Here is a 17,740-nt window from a genome sequence, read left to right as displayed (position 1 = left end):
TCTACAGTTTATGGCCTTAGTGTAAACATCAGGTGTGAACTTCATCAAAGTGATTTCCCCCCTCATATTGTTTCCTTTTTAAAGATTTTTAGAGGCCTGGGGGACGGGGGGGGAAATGGACGACTGACGGGTGGAATTGGTCAGTCGTCAGAAATGGCTGATGTCAGGTCACTTTGTAGGGACCCATCAGATTTATCATGTGGCCCACGATGGAAAACACAGTTTTAAATTAAAATTAAAAAGTTTATTCTATTTAGCATTTATGTAATTTCTAAAGGATTCAGATGCATAAAAAATTATAAGTTTTATAAGTATGCTAAGTGCTTAACTTTCTCCTTTTTTTTTAAATATGTGAAACCTGTCAGCCAACAACTAAATGTTGTGCGATGTGGCCCCCTGGAGGTGCAAAGTATGTCTACATGTGAGTTTGTGTGTGTTTATGCGTGTGTGTTCCTACTTTAGTCTGGAAGCAGCAGTAGAGCTGGGTCAGGTAGGGGTGTTTTCTGGCCAGGGCCAGGATCCGTTTCTCAGTCAGAGTGCAGTCCACGTCGTCGTCCTGCAGGATCACGTCTTTCTTCAGCACTTTAACAGCGTAAACCTCGTCGCTACCTTTCAGCTCAGCCAGCATCACCTGGTCACATGATACACAACTCTCAGAACACAGCTGAAACCACAAACATTACACTGGAGAGAATATATTCCACAAAGCTCTGCCTTCTCTTCCCTATTTTCCTCTTCATGTCTTCTTTTTCTCCCTCTCATTGGACAGATTTGTTCCTGTTTTCTGATCCATCCTTGTTACAATACATCATTATTTTACTGACATACAGCAACGGTAGCAGGGTGAAGGCGTAGAAGAAAGAGAGAGGGATAGCACACAAAAATAAAAGCGCAAACTGATGCTAAACACATGGAGAGGAAACAAGTGAACAAATGTCAGAGGTCATACACTCACCTTTCCGAAGCTTCCTTTTCCCAGAACTTTGATGAACACAAAATCGTGCAGGTTCATCCTCTTCATTTCAGGAACGCTGTGACCTTTGACCTCTCCGTTCTCCCGGCTTCCTTCCCCCTCCACTTTGACGCTGACTCCATCACCTCCTTCACCTCCATGACTGTCCCCCGTTACCGTAGCAACCGATGAGGCAGAGGAGAGGGGGTGTGTTTTGTGCTCCTCTCCGCGGTGGTCAAACGACAGAGCCTTCCGGATGTTCTCCAGCTCCTTCGCATCTGTACAGAAATAAAAACCAAGATGAGTTCTGGTGTGTTTGTGTTTCATGCAGGTTGGAGTTTATGTATGATGGTCACAACTTCTGCTACCCTGGTCACACGGGGAGGTGGGGGCGGACTTTGAGCGATCGTCTTCTGTCTTAGGCGTCCCTGATAACTGCTGCTGGGGGTCCTGACCCTGAGAAAGCTGTTTAAAGACAAAATACCTCTGTCAACATCTTCATCACTAATTTTACCAACAACACAATCAGCATCATCATAAATACTTGGCGGCGTTATACAGTGCGCGGCGAAGTTGCACTTATGCGTAGGAATACAGAAGTTCAGAAAATATTCAAAATATAACGAACACTTGAACTGATATTGATTTTTTTGGTGGGCCTTCTTTTAGGTGCAAAAATACGTTTTGCTGCTGACCCTGTCCACAGCACTACATTGCTTAGTTTCCTCTCTGCTTCTCCAAACTGGGGACGTGTATTACTGCAGGTAATACACTGACTATGGATAAGTACCTCATACAGCCCCACTTCAAAAAAAAACACAAAAAACTATGACTTTAAGCAACTTTTAAGCGACTTTTCTAAAACTTGTGGATGACTCACCTTTTTCCGTCTCTGGGCGCTGTTGGAGATCTTGTCTGGTGTGACTCCAAGGTCAGAGAGGACTTTAGCGATTCCTCTGGCGTCCACACCACAGTTAGGAGCTACGTTACTCTCACAGCGCCTGTGTACATTCACTTTACACACTGAGACACACACATACACACAGAGGAGGACAGAGAGTTAGCATGTACAAATTCAGAGCAGGCACTAGAATGGCTGTATTTGAGTGATCAAATACATTTTTTTTTCTTTTGTTCAGGTCAAGTGAACTGCACTACAGGTATGATAAAGAAAAAAGCTGAGTATGTTTGTCTCCACTTTTATTAACTAAAGCATTATATAAAAGCTAACACGCTGTGTTTGTCCGTACCTTTACACTGGAGTCCCTGACGCAGCAGACCCCAGAGCAGAGACCCACAGTGGTCGCAGAAGGTGAGAACTTTAAAGTTGTGGATGCTGAACTTGTGCGGCACGTTGACACTGAACCTCTGAGAACCGACTGGCTGTAAGAGGCACAAAAGGTCAGTGAGACAAACCTGCAGGATTCTGGAGGTCTGATCTGGCTGGGAAAATGTGGGAATGTGAATGTTCCTCTATAATTTTTGGGTAATTTCTGCCCATTATTGATAGTTGACAGTTGAGAAATGACAGGAAATGAGGAGAGAATGGGAATGACATGCAACATTCTATCAGAGGTGTCAAACTCAATCACTGAAGGGGCCATCTTGAAAAATAAAAATTCATTCACAGGCCAGATAAGCAGGGGCATACTCAGAACGTTTCTACTGGGGTGACCAGGATAGACCCAGTGATTCTATTGGGGTGGCAAAAAATAACTACTTCAAATGTACAGAAAATTAAAGAATAATTAACTACCATTGTGGAATCCCCTCACACACCTAAGATATCTAAAAGGTACATATCTCTTCTGATGTTACTCTTTCTGTAACAAGCTGAAATGGGTAGAGAAAACCTAGAAAAATAGATTTTTTGGAAAATAACCTTTAAAATGCTCATTTCAAGTTACTTTTAAGAATGTCTTTTTCACTTGCCTGCACTCCTCTTGACTGCTGTTTTTTGTAAGTGAGTGAGTGATTGACCGTTGACTTGTTAGAATACCTTTTTTTAATGGGTAACCATGGTAACGTCTCGCGCAGAGCTCGCTCGTTCTGCTGTTTTGTAAAACTGTAATATTATCAGCAGGAGACCAGGTTTAGAATGCACAATGTTGCTGGGGATTGTAGTGCAGCACATCGTGGACATTATGGGAACAGGCGAGTAGCCTATAGGCTATTAACAGAACATCCAAATCATCTCGCAGGCCGCAAAAAATTGTGCCACGGGACTGATCTGGCCACCCGGATGCCCTGTCAAAGTCCCTTTAAGCAAAGCTTTTTAACCCCCAGGAGTACAGGCACTTCTGATCAGAGACCAGTAGGTCAAACTGGAAAGTGAGTAAGTGTAAGCGAACAAATGTTAAGTCTACTGCCAGCGCAGACTGCTGGAAAGATCTTGTGTAAAATTTTTGATGGATTAATTTTAATTATCTGTGACTTGATTGGTTGTCTTATGGTGTAAAAGACAGTAGCCAATGTCTGTTCGATTGTGTCGTATCTAATAGAAACAGCCTGTAGTTGTACGTACCTCCCCGACTGTGTCCTCTTGCTTCTTCATCCCTGCACACTTGGTAATGATCAGCTCATGGCACCGCTTATGGACCACACAGGTACACACTGCAGGAGGAACACAAACATGGACATAAGAAACATTTACAGGGCAATTTTAAGTGCCTCCAATACTGTAGATAATTGGCAAACATACATTAAGATTAAGACATGGCTTCAAAGGAACACCATCCTACCTTGACACTGATAGCCTTGCTTTCCTAAGACACCCCTGAAGGTCAGAGAGAGACAGAAAATGTGTCATTACCTATAATCAATATATACTGTATGTATACAGCCTTTTAGAGCTGTGTTTTGTGTCCTAGTTAGGAAGGGAGGATTTTGTAAGATACCAGAGGAGATAAACAGCAAATGCGTTTCATTTATTATTAAAGACTGGCAGTTCTTGGCCAATCCAAAACCTGAGGATCAATCCTTTGTGCTTTTGATTTGATGTTCTTCAGCCTTGTTAGCTAATTCTAATGTACAACTATTGAACAATACCTGCCAAGAAATATACAAATGTTTTTTTGTCAAAGTTTTACATCAAAATGAAATGTATTTTACTCTGAAATGGCACATTTTGTAGTGGTTACAGCAATTAATACCAGCTGACCTGCATAAAAATTAACACTTTGTTCCTCTCTATGGTGCAGTATCTTTGTTGATTCCCCTCAGAAAACCTGAACCCTGGAGGACTATCAAACACAGTTTCCTTGTGATTCTGATTACACATCAAACGTTCTTTCAGAGTGGAGCTGAAAGTGAGCAGAGCACCGAGGCCACATGGTTTACATGTGAGCGACGCTAACACAGTTTGTTGGGATGGAAACAAACACAGCTGGCTTTGTTTATCACTCCACACTTCACAGCATCCACTGTGTTTGCATGTAAACAAGACAGCAGGTTAGTGGGAGAAATCAGAGAACACATTTACATGCGCTGCAAAAACCTAGTTACTGTAAAACATGTGTTTACATGCATTTTAAACCAAACCTAGCACTTTTTAAGTGTACTGGGGATATGTGATGTGGCATCCTGCCGCATCTTTTTGTTTGTCAGAGCCTTTGGACTGACAATGCAGTCATAGAACAGGCTCTACAGTAAGAAATGTGTGTGTCCTCACCAGATAAAGTCCCTGCAGTGGGAGCAGTAGGTGGGCTGTCTCAGGTAGGTGGCCATGAACTTGTGTCCGTTGACCTGGTGGACCCTCCGGCGGACGGCACCCTGACGCTTCCTGGGACGCATCCGCTGCCGAAACACACGCTCCTCATTCTCCGTGGAGACCGCCGCAGCTGCATGCACGCACACACGCAACATACAGAAATATATATATAATACTATACACATGAGTATACTGTGAAAGAAAAGTATGAGGGTTGTATGAAATGTTTGTAACATTGCAGGTATCAGTAGCTTTTGATGATGTTGCTAGTAGTCCCAAAAAATAAAGCAAGCTACTTGAAATACTGATATTCATTTCATCTTGTATATGTAACATGTATGATACTGCATGCTACTACTGTCTTTGAATATGAGATAAATGGACAAAACATGCAGGACATGGTGTCTATGTTCTTGGTGAGTCAATGAACCTAAAGAAAATCTGCACTCACACCATGTAGTCACTAGATGGCGGTGACACTGTGTGGCTGAAAGTGACTCAGGATGAGGTTGTACATTCAGTGATAAATTAAACACTGGACTTCACAGTGTCAGTCAGTGTCTGTCTTTGTCTCTCGTGCTCTTTCTGTGTCTTTCTCTTTAATTACAGAGGCTTTTCCCAGTGGAGCAGCAGAGATTTCATTTACCGTCTATCCCTGTTTTAATTACACACACACACACACACACACACACACACACACACAAACACTACCTGGGGCAAGCAAGTGAGTGAGAGAGAGAGGGGTTACATTGCAGTAATGTTAATTAGGAAGAGTAAAGGGGTTGGGAAGAGACACAGAGGCAGATGAAGGGACAGTGTTGGATGGATGAATATGTTTTATGCAAGTCATAAGACAAATAAACACGTCGAGTTGAGGAAAAAGTGTAACAGACTAAAACATTTTGGCACCTCCTTTATCCCAGATTGGTCATTTTCCCTGAAGCTCTCAGTGGTTGCTGAGTGATTTTTCTTTAGTTAATTGTTGTTGTTGGGTTAGGGTCTTGTTTTGTATATAAACATGTACTGTAATCTATATTCAGCTGTCATTTCAAACAGACTGGGATGTCCAGCAGACATGTTCAGGAAAAGCTTAACTCGAAGATCATGATAACGAGAACAGCAGAAATCACACAGGTGACACTTTCTGTCCTCCTCTGGGCTGAATGGAAGCGTCCAGCGTCGAGCCAAAGGCACGATGCCAGGTCTTAACTGAGCACAAACAGACCTCAGCTCAGGTTAAGGGCGACATATTTCTCGGGATGGTAAGTTTATAGATCTGACTGCACAAAATGCAAATGTAATCTGTTACAGTTACGCTATGAAAGTTATCTGATTAGATAGCGCTAGAGAAAGATGTCTTGTTAAGAGTTTTAAAAAACAAGTTAAAAGAAAGCAAGGAGTGCAGACAGCAACATAATGTTGTTACACATGTTGAAGAAATGTTTACTGCTGTAAGGTTTGATGTGGTGAAACAGCTTCAAGATGAGGAAAGAATCTTTAAATATTGGCATGTAGTATGGCATGATTTTAGACCCTGAGTGGGCATCAGGCCCCTAACTCTGGCGGCCATGTTTGCCATCATCAACCCACTGAGCAGCTGAGCTTCGCAGAATCCTTTTTCCTCTGTGGTGCCGTGGTATGAGAACATTATCAAACACAATCTGTCTTTGATCTTACATCATTCAGCCTTCACGACCTCAGGTCACGTAAAAAAGTAGAAATGACTCAACATGTTTCAGTGCAAACAGGTGAATAAGCTGTAAAATGATGAGATTCATTTGACCACATCCACAGTTAATACATCTTAGCTTTTATCATGCAAGAATTTCATTCCTATTTATTCAGTTTATGTTGTTGACCTACATGCAGCAAGGATGCCTAAGAATGCCTGTCAGTCAGGTTGCCATGTGGTCTCTACATCTATGGATCCATCCAGAGCAAAACTTTTCAAAAACTGGAAGAAAAGCTGGATTGATATGAAATTTGCTGTGGATATTTATGTTCCCTAGAGGATGAATCTGGCCTTTCCTCTAGCACCTCTGTCAGGTCAGAAATCTAATAATCAAAAAGACAGACTACCATTAACTTTACTGAGCATGTTCATGCTCCCCAAAGGATGAACTCTTCCTATTTTAAGTGCTCGACAACCTTTCCTCTAGCGCCACCCTCCGGACAAACTTTGCATTTATAGCTACTCTTGTGTTAAACCTCCAGGACTCGTTGTACATTCCTTTCTCGCTGTCATGTTCTGCCTGTCCTCACTCTTACTCTTCCAGCCCCTTTGCTATATGCCATCACCATCGCCTAGCAACTGGTGACTGCTGCCTAGCAACAGAGTAAGACTTAGAGTCGTCCACTGGGGAGGGTTCAGGGGTGGGGCGGTCTGTGACAGACATGCTGTTCCACTGTGATGTCCTTATCATAACCCCAAAAGTTAAAGTAAAGACTTCAATAGCTCAATGTTGACACTGTAACAGGCTACAATGAGTGACACCATGGACAATGAGCACCTTTACCTTAATAAGCACTAACAATATGTAAAGTTACAATATGTAAGAATTGGCCACTTGTCAAATTCATACTCCAAACACATAGGGGGCAGCATATCACCAGAGTAATCGCTAACTGCTACTAACTGTAGCTGCCGTTAGCTAGTTAGCTGTCCTAACTGTGATTTCTTCACATTATGTTGATCACTTTAGTACATTTTTGAATGTTTTAAACCTAAATTCTTACATATAGCTCCTTTAAAGTCTGAAGTCCTGCTGGTAACGCCCAGAGGCTGCAATGTTTATTACACCTCACAAACTAAAGTGATAGAAGGAATGAACATAATGACTATTCCATTGCCTCATACCTGTGGAGATATCATGTTCTGGACCAAAGTATTGGACAGACAGATGGATGGGCAGACAATTAGCAATGGGAATCACTGAGATGGCATGAATGGGTGTCACAATATTCTGGGAATCAGAGACCCTTTCCAACTCAAACCTGAGGAGTGCACGACCTGCACTGACGGTGGCACATCAATTGCTTTGCTCAGTTAATCCTGCTAAAGTTAGCCCACCCCTCCGAGCATTTTAACTTGTCGACAACAAGACCACATACTTGCCTGATGCTTACAAATGCGGCATTGTTGGCGACAGCTGCACATCTAGGGAACATGTTTATCTTACAGTAGGAAAAATGCAGAAGCCCTGAAGCTTACTGCTGTTTTGGTTCTGACCATTCAGGAACCGGTACCAATTTAAGGCGGGTCTTCGGTGGTGTGTTGACACTGAATGCAAAGGCGATTCAATTACATTCAAAGAAATTTGTACATGTGAACAACGGCAGCTCAAAGTGAGGCAAGATGTATCCACGCATGTTTACATGAACTGTGAGATCCGTTAGTAACAGAAGGCAACTGCATGTTCATTCAAATGATGGTACAGTTTGACCACACCTCATGCTAATGCAATTGTTTTTATGTGTAAGCATGCAAGCTGCCACAATAAAAATTAACCATGAATAAGTGTTCTACATGAAGGCCAGAAGATGATTCTTACAAAGCTTCATTATATTTCACCTGCTTTTAGCAACAGGCAGCGACTTATCATCCTGTCCTGGTGACAGCAGGGTTTTGTGTGTGTGTGTGTGTATGTGTATGTATAAAAGCTAATAGGTTGATTGCAGCTCTCAGGCCTGACAGTTCACCCATGTGTTCTCTGCTATGCAAACACATTTAAGTAATGACTGCAATTTCAGCCACTCACACACGCTCGTGCACACAGGTACATGAATATATTGTATGTTACTGCAGACAGAAAAGGCAACAGAAAGACACTCAAAGAAATACAATTAAAGACTGAAGAACACATTTATAAAAGAGAAAAAGAAAAGTCCTTGTCCTAATGACACCCCTTTGTCACTCTGTACTGATCTCTCTCTCTCTCCCCCTCTCCCTCTCTTTTTCGATGATGTAACTGGTCCATTAGAGAACACTCCACTTTACTAATCAATTTATCACCCCCCGCTCCCCCTCTTTTGACCTCCGGTTAACTCCCTCTCTGTCTTTCTCTTCTTCCATTCTGTCATGTCTCTCTAACACATAACCTAGTGCACACACACACACACACAAACAAACAGATGTACAAACACTGGTAAAAATTGACTGTCATCTCTGGAGCAGTGGACTAATATCTGATAGCTACTTTGACCCGACACAAGGTGAGAAAGTCATTCAGATTGTTTTAGTTTTTTAGATGTTTTAGTTTAAGCTGGTTCAGATTTTTTCAGGATTATCAAGATTTAATTTCTTAATTTAAGGATCTTGTAGTGATTATGCACTTGTGACTGTTCACTTTTACTAGAAATTTAGATTTGATGGATTCTGTTTAAGCTCAACCAAAATATGTTGGAAACAGAAGCTACCTGTACTTTCAACTGATTTAGGCTGCCATCAACAGATATTTGTCATCAGTGATGAGAGATTTTGTAATTACTTTTGGTTAAATAAGAAAAAAATGGAAGTTTTCATGGCTCATGATGGTTTGATTCGATCGAGGAACGTGTTCCATACATCTGCACACTAGATGGGAGAGCATCTTTACAGCTGGTTGCACCAAAGAAGATGATCTGGATGTTGGAGTAGCCAAGAAAATGGCGGCTCGTGCACTTTTGGTTGGGATTTTGAAACAGCATCTCCCCAGTCAAAATCTATACAAAGCACAGATGTATCCCAACACAAGACTACATAAAAGACAAAAGTTGTGGGACTGATTTGACTGAGGATGTTTAATAAAGTTTATATGGTGATGACACAACCTGAACCCTGCTGTCACTGGTTACTTGGTCTGAGACAGTTTTCTGGTGCTGGATCTGGAACCCATTTTACTGTCTAAGAAAAGATCAGAACTCGATCCACCAAACAGCATTTATCAGTTTATTAGTACTACAACTGAAGCCATGGATGATGTACAGTATGAAGCTCAATATGAAGCCCTTCCTGTAAGCTGTTTACAGGAAGGGCCAGAGCCGCCTCTATTTTCTGACGAGGCTGAGGTCCTTCAACATCTGCCGGACAATGCCGAAGATGTTTTATGAGTCTGTGGTGGCCAGTGCTATCCTGTATGCTGTTGCATGCTGGGGCAGCAGGCTGAGGGTAGCAGACGCTAACAGGCTCAACAAACTGATCCGTAAGGCCGGTGTCATTGTGGGGGTGGAGCTGGACTCTCTGTCGGGGGTGTCAGTGAGGAGGATGCTGGCCAAACTACATGCCATCTTGTGTGTCAGTCTATATGACCCTAAGTCATTAAACTGGACAATGGATCATTAACATCACTGCAATACATGAAATAATTGCAATATTCTCTGTTTAATACTGCTGTGCAATATATATATATATATATATATATATATATATATATATATATATATATATATATATATATATATATATATATATATATATATATAGTTTTCAGATATTTATTTATTCATACTTTTATTACTGCTGTGCAATATCCACCATCTCATAATCATCTTAATAACCTACACTTAACTTGACAGTACATGCACTATTACTTATTACTTATATTATTACATTGTATTATTATACCGTACATACTCATCAACCGGTAAATCCACTTTGTACTTAACACTTATTTTAATTTTATAAAATATAAAATAATTTTATACTTGGTACTTAATTTATCTTGCCTGTATTATAGTGTATTATATTTTTTGCTTAGAACTTTTATTCCTGTGTGCACTGACGTGACAGTGAACAGCTGTAACAAAAGACTTTCCCCTCTGGGATCAATAAAGTATTTCTGATTCTCATGAAAATGCCTGTTACAGTAATGCAGAGAAACAGACAAACAGGAGACAGACAGACAGGGAGTTTGTTTGTGTCTACCAGATCCTCTTGTATAAAACCTCTCTCTCTCTATGTTCCTTAGATGTGTCTGACAGCTGATCTCTCTGGGCCTTCTATGTGTTTGTGTGTGTGTTCATCCTTCCACACCTATCTAAGCTCTACAAATCTGACTCACACCAAGGAATAGACACAGTGACACAGCCCTGTGTGTGTGTGTGTGTGTGTGTGTGTGTGTGTGTGTGTGTGTGTGTGTGTGTGTGTGTGCGCGTGTGTGTGCGTGTGTGTGTGTGTGTGTGTGTGTCTCCCCTCTCACCCTTGGTCCTCACTGGATGTCTTCATGCTGCCATGAAGTAAAATATAAACAAAGCTGCCAGTAGCCTGCCATTTTGAATACACAACAGCTATTCAAAAATGTTCTTCCAAAACCTCTGGACATAATTGTACTTTTTGATATGTAGCATACAGCAGAGATAGATAAGCTAGATGGTACAGGCATGATATGCATCTCGTGATTATGTTTTCCTGACAAGCAACCTCTTGTGGTCGTCTGAACTGCCTGTCCTGGAAGTAGCATCACATTATCGTGCCAGAAAAAGTCGGGGTGGATGGTTGGCAATACAAAACAATTTGAATTTTATACCGTAGACTGTTTGCGTCCCATTTCTAACCAACAGTCAGTGTTGGTTTCTTTTAACCCTGAAGGCCATCTTACCCTAAGCTTAACCATGCAGTTATAGCCTGAACTTAACGAGACCTTAATCATAGAGGTGGCAGATCAGAAAAAAACGTATGAGTTGCTTTTGAAACATTCATATGGGTCGTTTTGGAAGGCACTGACAAACAATGGTTTTTGGCTTTTAATTTCAATGTATGCGTTTAATAAGGTCAGTAAACAATCAGTGCATCGCTACATATAATACTCCTCAGCTTTTTAAATGTAACATCTTGGATGGCGACTTCCAGCTCGAGACTCCCTCTCACCACAACACTCAGAGTCAAACACTGAACACTAATGATTAAACTTCAACTGAAAAGCACTTACTGCATGACATCATGTCTGTCACTACAGTATAGGAATAATACACACAAATGTCGCTTGTCTATTTCCTGATCTAATTGTGTTGATTGTACATGGGTGACAGACTGACTCAAGACTTATCCACAGTGTGACATACACAGACTTTAAGAAAAGTCCTAATTTAAAACTAAAATGTTAAAGCAACAGTATTCAACTATTTTATCTTAAATCAACAGCTTAATGTACTATCATTTTGATGGTACACTGACTTGTAATAGGGAGAATGGCGCCTCTTTAATAGGGAGAATGGCGCCTCGTTCTTGTACGGTGTAACTTGGTTGAGCGAGTACGATCTCCCGCGAGAAGTGCGTAACGCTTCATGGCACTCTGTCACACCCCACCAACTATGGCTCTTCAGCTAGCTATAAAAAGAAGCTAGTTTTTCTCAGTACGGACATCATGGCAGAGGCGAAGAGACCGAAGAGGACGTTGATGGAGGAAGCTAAGAAGAGAAAAAGAGAGAGTGACCAAGCAAGAGGCCGGACAAGAGTAAATCTTGGACTGGTTTTTAGAAGACAGAAGCCGAGCTGGCCTTCTTGCTGTTGGACTAGTAAGTAATATTAGCTGGCTTGCTATGTCTTGAGTTGTTGCACTCGCTTGATGTTTGGCTGTGTTAGCAAAGTTCTAAAGTCGCTAGTTTTTGATCATAAGCCAAGTCAGCCCATTTCGACAGAGGTTTAGCGAGGCGCGACTTGTATTTACAATTACGACAATGGTGTAAAAGTGAATTGCACTCCGAAACTGTAGGGCTGCCAAGTCGCAAAAAATACCAATTCTTGCATAATGCTGCCTTAAAGTCATTTTTAAGAGATCAATATACTGCTACCACTTTTAATTTAGTATATCAGAGAGTGAGAGCAACACAGTGTCTGTAAAATGAATGTGAGGGTAACTGGTTTGAAATGAGATGTAAAGATTGAGAAAGAGGAAGAGGCACCAGGGAAGTGTTACTCAACACGTTACTTTTACAAAGTTTTTACTGAGCAACCACAGGCACTTTAGACGACACACACACACACACACACACACACACACACACACACACACATATCCGCAGGACACAGCACAACAAAGAGAGACATCAGCCTCAGAGACAGCTGTCTAATGTACCTGATATACTGTATTATGTGTAAATTCATGTATTGTCATGTATTTTATAAAATTATTCATTAATGCAAAGAGAGCATTATGTGTTACAGAGAAGTGGTAGCAGGAGTTTTTGTTTCCTTGCAGTCTTTGAGTAAATTGCCCTTGGGTTATTTGAGAGACATTTATTGTTATTATTATTATTGTTACATCTTTCCTTCCCCTAAAATCCCATTAAAAGCTCAACACATTAACGTGATGTATAAATGACTTAAAACAACACTAGCATGATTGTAATGTAGATCAATATTAATGTGGTTGATTAGCTAATTGATAATTCCCTTCCAAGTAAACTGACTGACTAAAGAAAACCCACAAAAGAAAAATCTATTAGACTCATTAGAACTGGTTTGTACTTCTGTCCCGTGTGTTGACATCACTTACTTGTTGATGTCACTGTTAACAGCACAAAATCCTTTCATCCATCCTTTATTTAGGGAATACTATTTTTTCTTTTCCCTCAACCAGACGGATGTTTGCAACTCAAAGGATTAAAACTTCATCTCTTCCATCGACGGATGGCATCACTTTCACAGTTTTGTCCAGCATTCTCATTGGTTATGATGAGATTTTACTCACTGACTACACTGCAGAAAGGCTGAAAACATTATGTTTACATTTCATAGAGCAGGTCTAACTGCAACAATGAGGATTCATGGTGTACAGGCCTCTCTTTAAGCCTGTTCAGACACGTAAAATGCACACTTATACAGTCACGAGGGCTCTATTTGATAGTGGGTTGACATGCCTTTGTAAGTTACACATTTACTCCCTGGAGGGAAAACTGCAATACTGAACACAGATGTATCACTACCTCTTGTGCTCACAAGATTTGTTAGGAACATTTTAAACTGAGCAATAAACCTCCACCCTCACTTTAAAGTATATATTAAAAGGACATTTTTGAATATGGAGATTTCTGAACCCAAACTGAATAAAAGAAGGAACTAAAGAAAGCTGAACAGTTGCTGCGTATTAAAATGCAGTTTTCCCAACTGCAAGACCATTTTCAATATGTATATATGTATATATGTATCTAAAATAATTGGCTGGTTTGTTTGTAGTGTATTCCTTCTAGGGGTGTGCCATATCATATCGTCCACAATAATACAGGTATAATTTTAAATGATTAAAAAAAATCATATCGTGATAATGGCAATATTCCGACTCTTTGGCGAAATTCGCTGAAAGCGAAAGTAACATTGCTGTCGGCTCCAAGGTGGAGACGTCGGTTCCAAAAGGGGGAGCTACTTCAGTAGTAGTAGTTGATCGTTTCGATAGGCTACATCATTAACAACAAGCCTCCTCCACACGTGGCTCAGCTGCTGCTGTGAAAACAGAATCGCGGGTAAAAAAGTCCAAAACGCGAATGGTGACTTTATAAAACATACTGCTGATGAAGAAGAACACATACAGGGAGAAAGAGAAACAGAAAGAGGCGGGGCGGGGGAAGCCGGTGTGTGTGCACTGTGCAGTAAGAGACAGAGGTGTAGGTGTGTGTGTGTGTGGTGAAAAGAGAAGTGAAGGGAAAAGCAAGGTGAGCAGATTAAAGTAGTTTGAGAGTAAACACTACAATAGGTAATTAAAATGGTGAAATAAGAAATACCTTACTAGAAATAGGGCAATGTATTCTTCCAAATATTATAGATAATATTTTCAATAGACACACTAGATACATTCTCATGGAAGTTGTGGGTTTTGAGTGTAGCAACATTGGTTTTCAGGAGTAAAAAGAGGAACTCGCTACATACCATTAGCTGCGATAGCCACAATGAGTCAACAGAAGAAAAAAATCCTGCTGCCTCTTAAAAATCCTCATCAATAGATAGTCCAGAGAAATGAAATAACTGAAGTGGACACTTCAGACGAGATTAGCACCTTAGACTTAGACGATTATACAACAGCTGTTTTGTGTCATTAACGGGACAAAAAAACAACTGTGAAAAAAAGATAACAGCATAACAGATAACATCAGTGTGTACTGAGGTCTTACCTTCACTGGAAGATCCTGATAGGTCAATAATAACATACACCTTCCCCTCTGGCTCCAGGTCAATCTGCGGACAGAGAGGTAATGGGAAAAAGGAGGATAAGTGTGGACAGAAGGAGGGGAAAGAGGGGCAAGGGGAGGGGAAAGAAAAATGGAAGAAAAAGAGACAAGTTAGATTACAAATATGAGTAAAAATCAGCTTAATTGATCTTAGCTGGTCTTTGTAGCTGTCTGATGTGGCCAATGTGCATGTTGTCTATAGCATGGAAGTTATATAGCAAATTGTACAGAAGAGAATTGTTGATACATCTGCAGATACATTGTTTAGGCAATATTTGTGCAATGGTATTTGCCGTGTTGTTTGCTAAGTTGAAAATGCTTCATTCTTGATGCTCATGTCCCACTAAATTGATGTGGACACACTGAGGGTTTCTTTCAACACTCTGAAAAAAAAAGTACCTCCAGTTTTTCTGTCCATATTCTAAACTAGATGGGTATCCGCGCTTCTGTACTGGACAGGAAGTACTCAACGCCTTGACATTTAACCAAGATAAATTATTATTCTCTTGGTATTCAATGACTACAGCTCTTACGAGTCTTACACCAGGGTGCTCTATCTAAGTTTTAGATACCCACTTAACTATGCAGACTATGCAGAGACCTCCAGTATCATGTTTCAGTTTTTTTTAGACAAACCAATGAAAGAAATACATTGTCTGGATAAAGCTGGTGGAAGAGAGGCTAGCATGGAAAGACGGGCTGGAGATTTCTTTACAGACAAAATGGCTAAAATCACCTCTTCTTACAATTTGTGAATGACAGAAACAGAGAAAATCAAGTCAAAGATGTTTTACAGCAAAATAACGTAACGTAACACCTCTACCACTGAACTAGCCATTACTATACAGCATTACTGAAAGCTTAATCATTTTGAGCACTGGAACAAGCTTGGCCTGCAAGTAGGATCATTTGGTCAGTAAAATGTCAGAAAATAGTGAAAACTTTCCTGATTAGCGTGCAAAGAACGTAAAGAACGAAACGTGAATACAGTTATTGCCTCAGTTGTCTAAAAATTCTAATACCCTTTGTACCTTTTGCTTTAAGTCAAGATTGTTGTCGGTAAAAGTTAAAGGCTGTGATCCTTGTTTCAATGTAGGGCCGCACAGTACGACTGTGGCCCCATGTTTACTTTGATGCCTTGACCTTCAGTCCATTATTGGCTTGTGGCTTGCTTAGTCTCTATGCTGTCTGTTTGTCCAGACAGCAGGAACCTTTGGTATTGATTAATATATAGCTACACTTATATACGACTGGGAGTCTAGCAGTGAAATTATTTATTAGTTTAATTAATTCCCTCTTTATATTACATTATCTGTTTAACATCTTATCATTTATTTCCTATTGGTGGTTTATTTGACATTACCCATGTAGCCTATATGCCTTGTCTGAAGTTGGCTTTTCTTTCATCCCTTTCTGCAGGACACTGCCACAGCTGCTGTTCAACAGCCAATCATATTGCTATTTTCTTCATTAAACCTGCACTCTCCTGTACCCGCAATCTCAGCCTCAGTGTCTCTTTCTGCACCTCCACCGGTCATCTGACTGTGTCCGCCAGCCTGTATCACATCCTCCTCATGCTATCCAGTTACACATTCACCAGAGGTCCCCTGACCTCGTTCGAATATAATTATTTTATGTGATTTTGCATAGATTTTTCGTAATATGCTATATGTTATTGGAAAAAATATTCTTAAGCCATTCGTCCACTCACCACGTGTTTGTCTGTGGGAAACTGTGTGATCCAAACATCCTGTTTGGCCAAAAACTCTGTGCAACACGGCAGTAATGTGGTAACATGTAGAAGAAATATAGTTGGAGAGAAAAAAAACACATTGTGGTGTGTGACTTACAGCAAACTAGAGGTTGACACATATCCTGTCACACACCCACACATCATATATACATCTCTCTCACACACACACACTCACACATACTGGAGTATGAATGTGTTGTGAAAGGCCAGAGAAAATCTCTGGGGAGTGAAGACAACTGCTGCTCTGCAATCTATTGAGTGTCTGCACGTGTATGTGTGTATACAGCAGTGTGTTTGTGTGTGTGTGTGTGTGTTTCATGTTCTTATATCCCAGGGAGGAACTTTAACCTGAATGCACTATAACCCATTAGGACTTGTGTCATCGTGGGGACAAAAATTGAGGTCCCCATGGGTAGAGACTGCTTCTTGAGGGATAAGACTTGGTTTTAGGGTTCAGGTTACAATTAGGTTAAGGTTAAGGTTAGGGTAATGGTTAAGGTTAGGCATTTAGTTGTGATGGTTAAGGTTAGGGTAAGGGGCTAGGGAAAGCATTATGTCATTGACTGTCTCCCACGGGGATAGTGAAACAAACGTGTGTGTGTGTGCGTGCGAGTGTATGTGTGTGTGCATGTGTGTGGGTGTGTGCGTGAGAGCATGCCTGAGTGCATTTGAGCCCATCTCATGAAAGCAAGTGGGCATCGGCCAGGGGCTCACAGAGTTTCTACCAGCAGCTTGCACCACCCACAGCGTCTATAATCCCCCTTTGCACCCACACACACACATTAACACACACACAGTGAAGAGTACTAAGTGAAGACTTGGTGCAGTGAAGGCGAACAGGCGTGGGTTCGGTAATGTATACAGTAGGAGATGGAAAGCAGAGAGAGAGACGGATGAGGGGGAGGACAGAGAAAGTTTGTTGGCTGGTTCCAATGTGAAAGTGCAGGGGGAGAGGGGAACACCCTGCCTGATTACTTGTTTTTTTGTTAACACACTCTTCATAAACAGCGTTTGCTTGTTCCAGGAACAGCACCTTTTTTTTGGGGCTTAATAGATCTTCATTATCAAGCTGGGCCTTACACTGAGAGCATTTTGAGGTTTAACAGGATAATTATTCTCATCCATCTGCATTTTCTACAAGAAGGAACGGAAGGAAGGAAGTCGTTGTGGCAGATGGACAGATGAGGGT

At 41.0% G+C, this 17,740-nt stretch overlaps 1 protein-coding gene across 1 annotated transcript in view; it reads right to left on the bottom strand.

Moving 5' to 3' along the window:
* LOC122884321 (protein kinase C epsilon type-like) overlaps window positions 1–17,740 on the bottom strand; it is a 97,327-nt gene that overhangs the window by 40,442 nt on the left and 39,145 nt on the right. Inside the window, exons 3-11 of the mRNA XM_044214117.1 lie at window positions 14,742–14,805; window positions 4,623–4,791; window positions 3,694–3,728; window positions 3,477–3,565; window positions 2,203–2,335; window positions 1,833–1,975; window positions 1,321–1,417; window positions 956–1,230; window positions 458–631 (exon numbers count right to left, since the gene is read on the bottom strand). Coding sequence (XP_044070052.1) covers window positions 458–631; window positions 956–1,230; window positions 1,321–1,417; window positions 1,833–1,975; window positions 2,203–2,335; window positions 3,477–3,565; window positions 3,694–3,728; window positions 4,623–4,791; window positions 14,742–14,805 — 1,179 coding nt within the window. The remainder of the gene's footprint in view (window positions 1–457; window positions 632–955; window positions 1,231–1,320; window positions 1,418–1,832; window positions 1,976–2,202; window positions 2,336–3,476; window positions 3,566–3,693; window positions 3,729–4,622; window positions 4,792–14,741; window positions 14,806–17,740) is intronic.

Source organism: Siniperca chuatsi, linkage group LG11 (assembly GCF_020085105.1).
Source record: "Siniperca chuatsi isolate FFG_IHB_CAS linkage group LG11, ASM2008510v1, whole genome shotgun sequence".
Taxonomy (NCBI): domain Eukaryota; kingdom Metazoa; phylum Chordata; class Actinopteri; order Centrarchiformes; family Sinipercidae; genus Siniperca; species Siniperca chuatsi.
The sequence above is the reverse complement of the archived record's forward strand: the minus strand, read 5'-3'. Positions and strand labels throughout refer to the sequence as shown.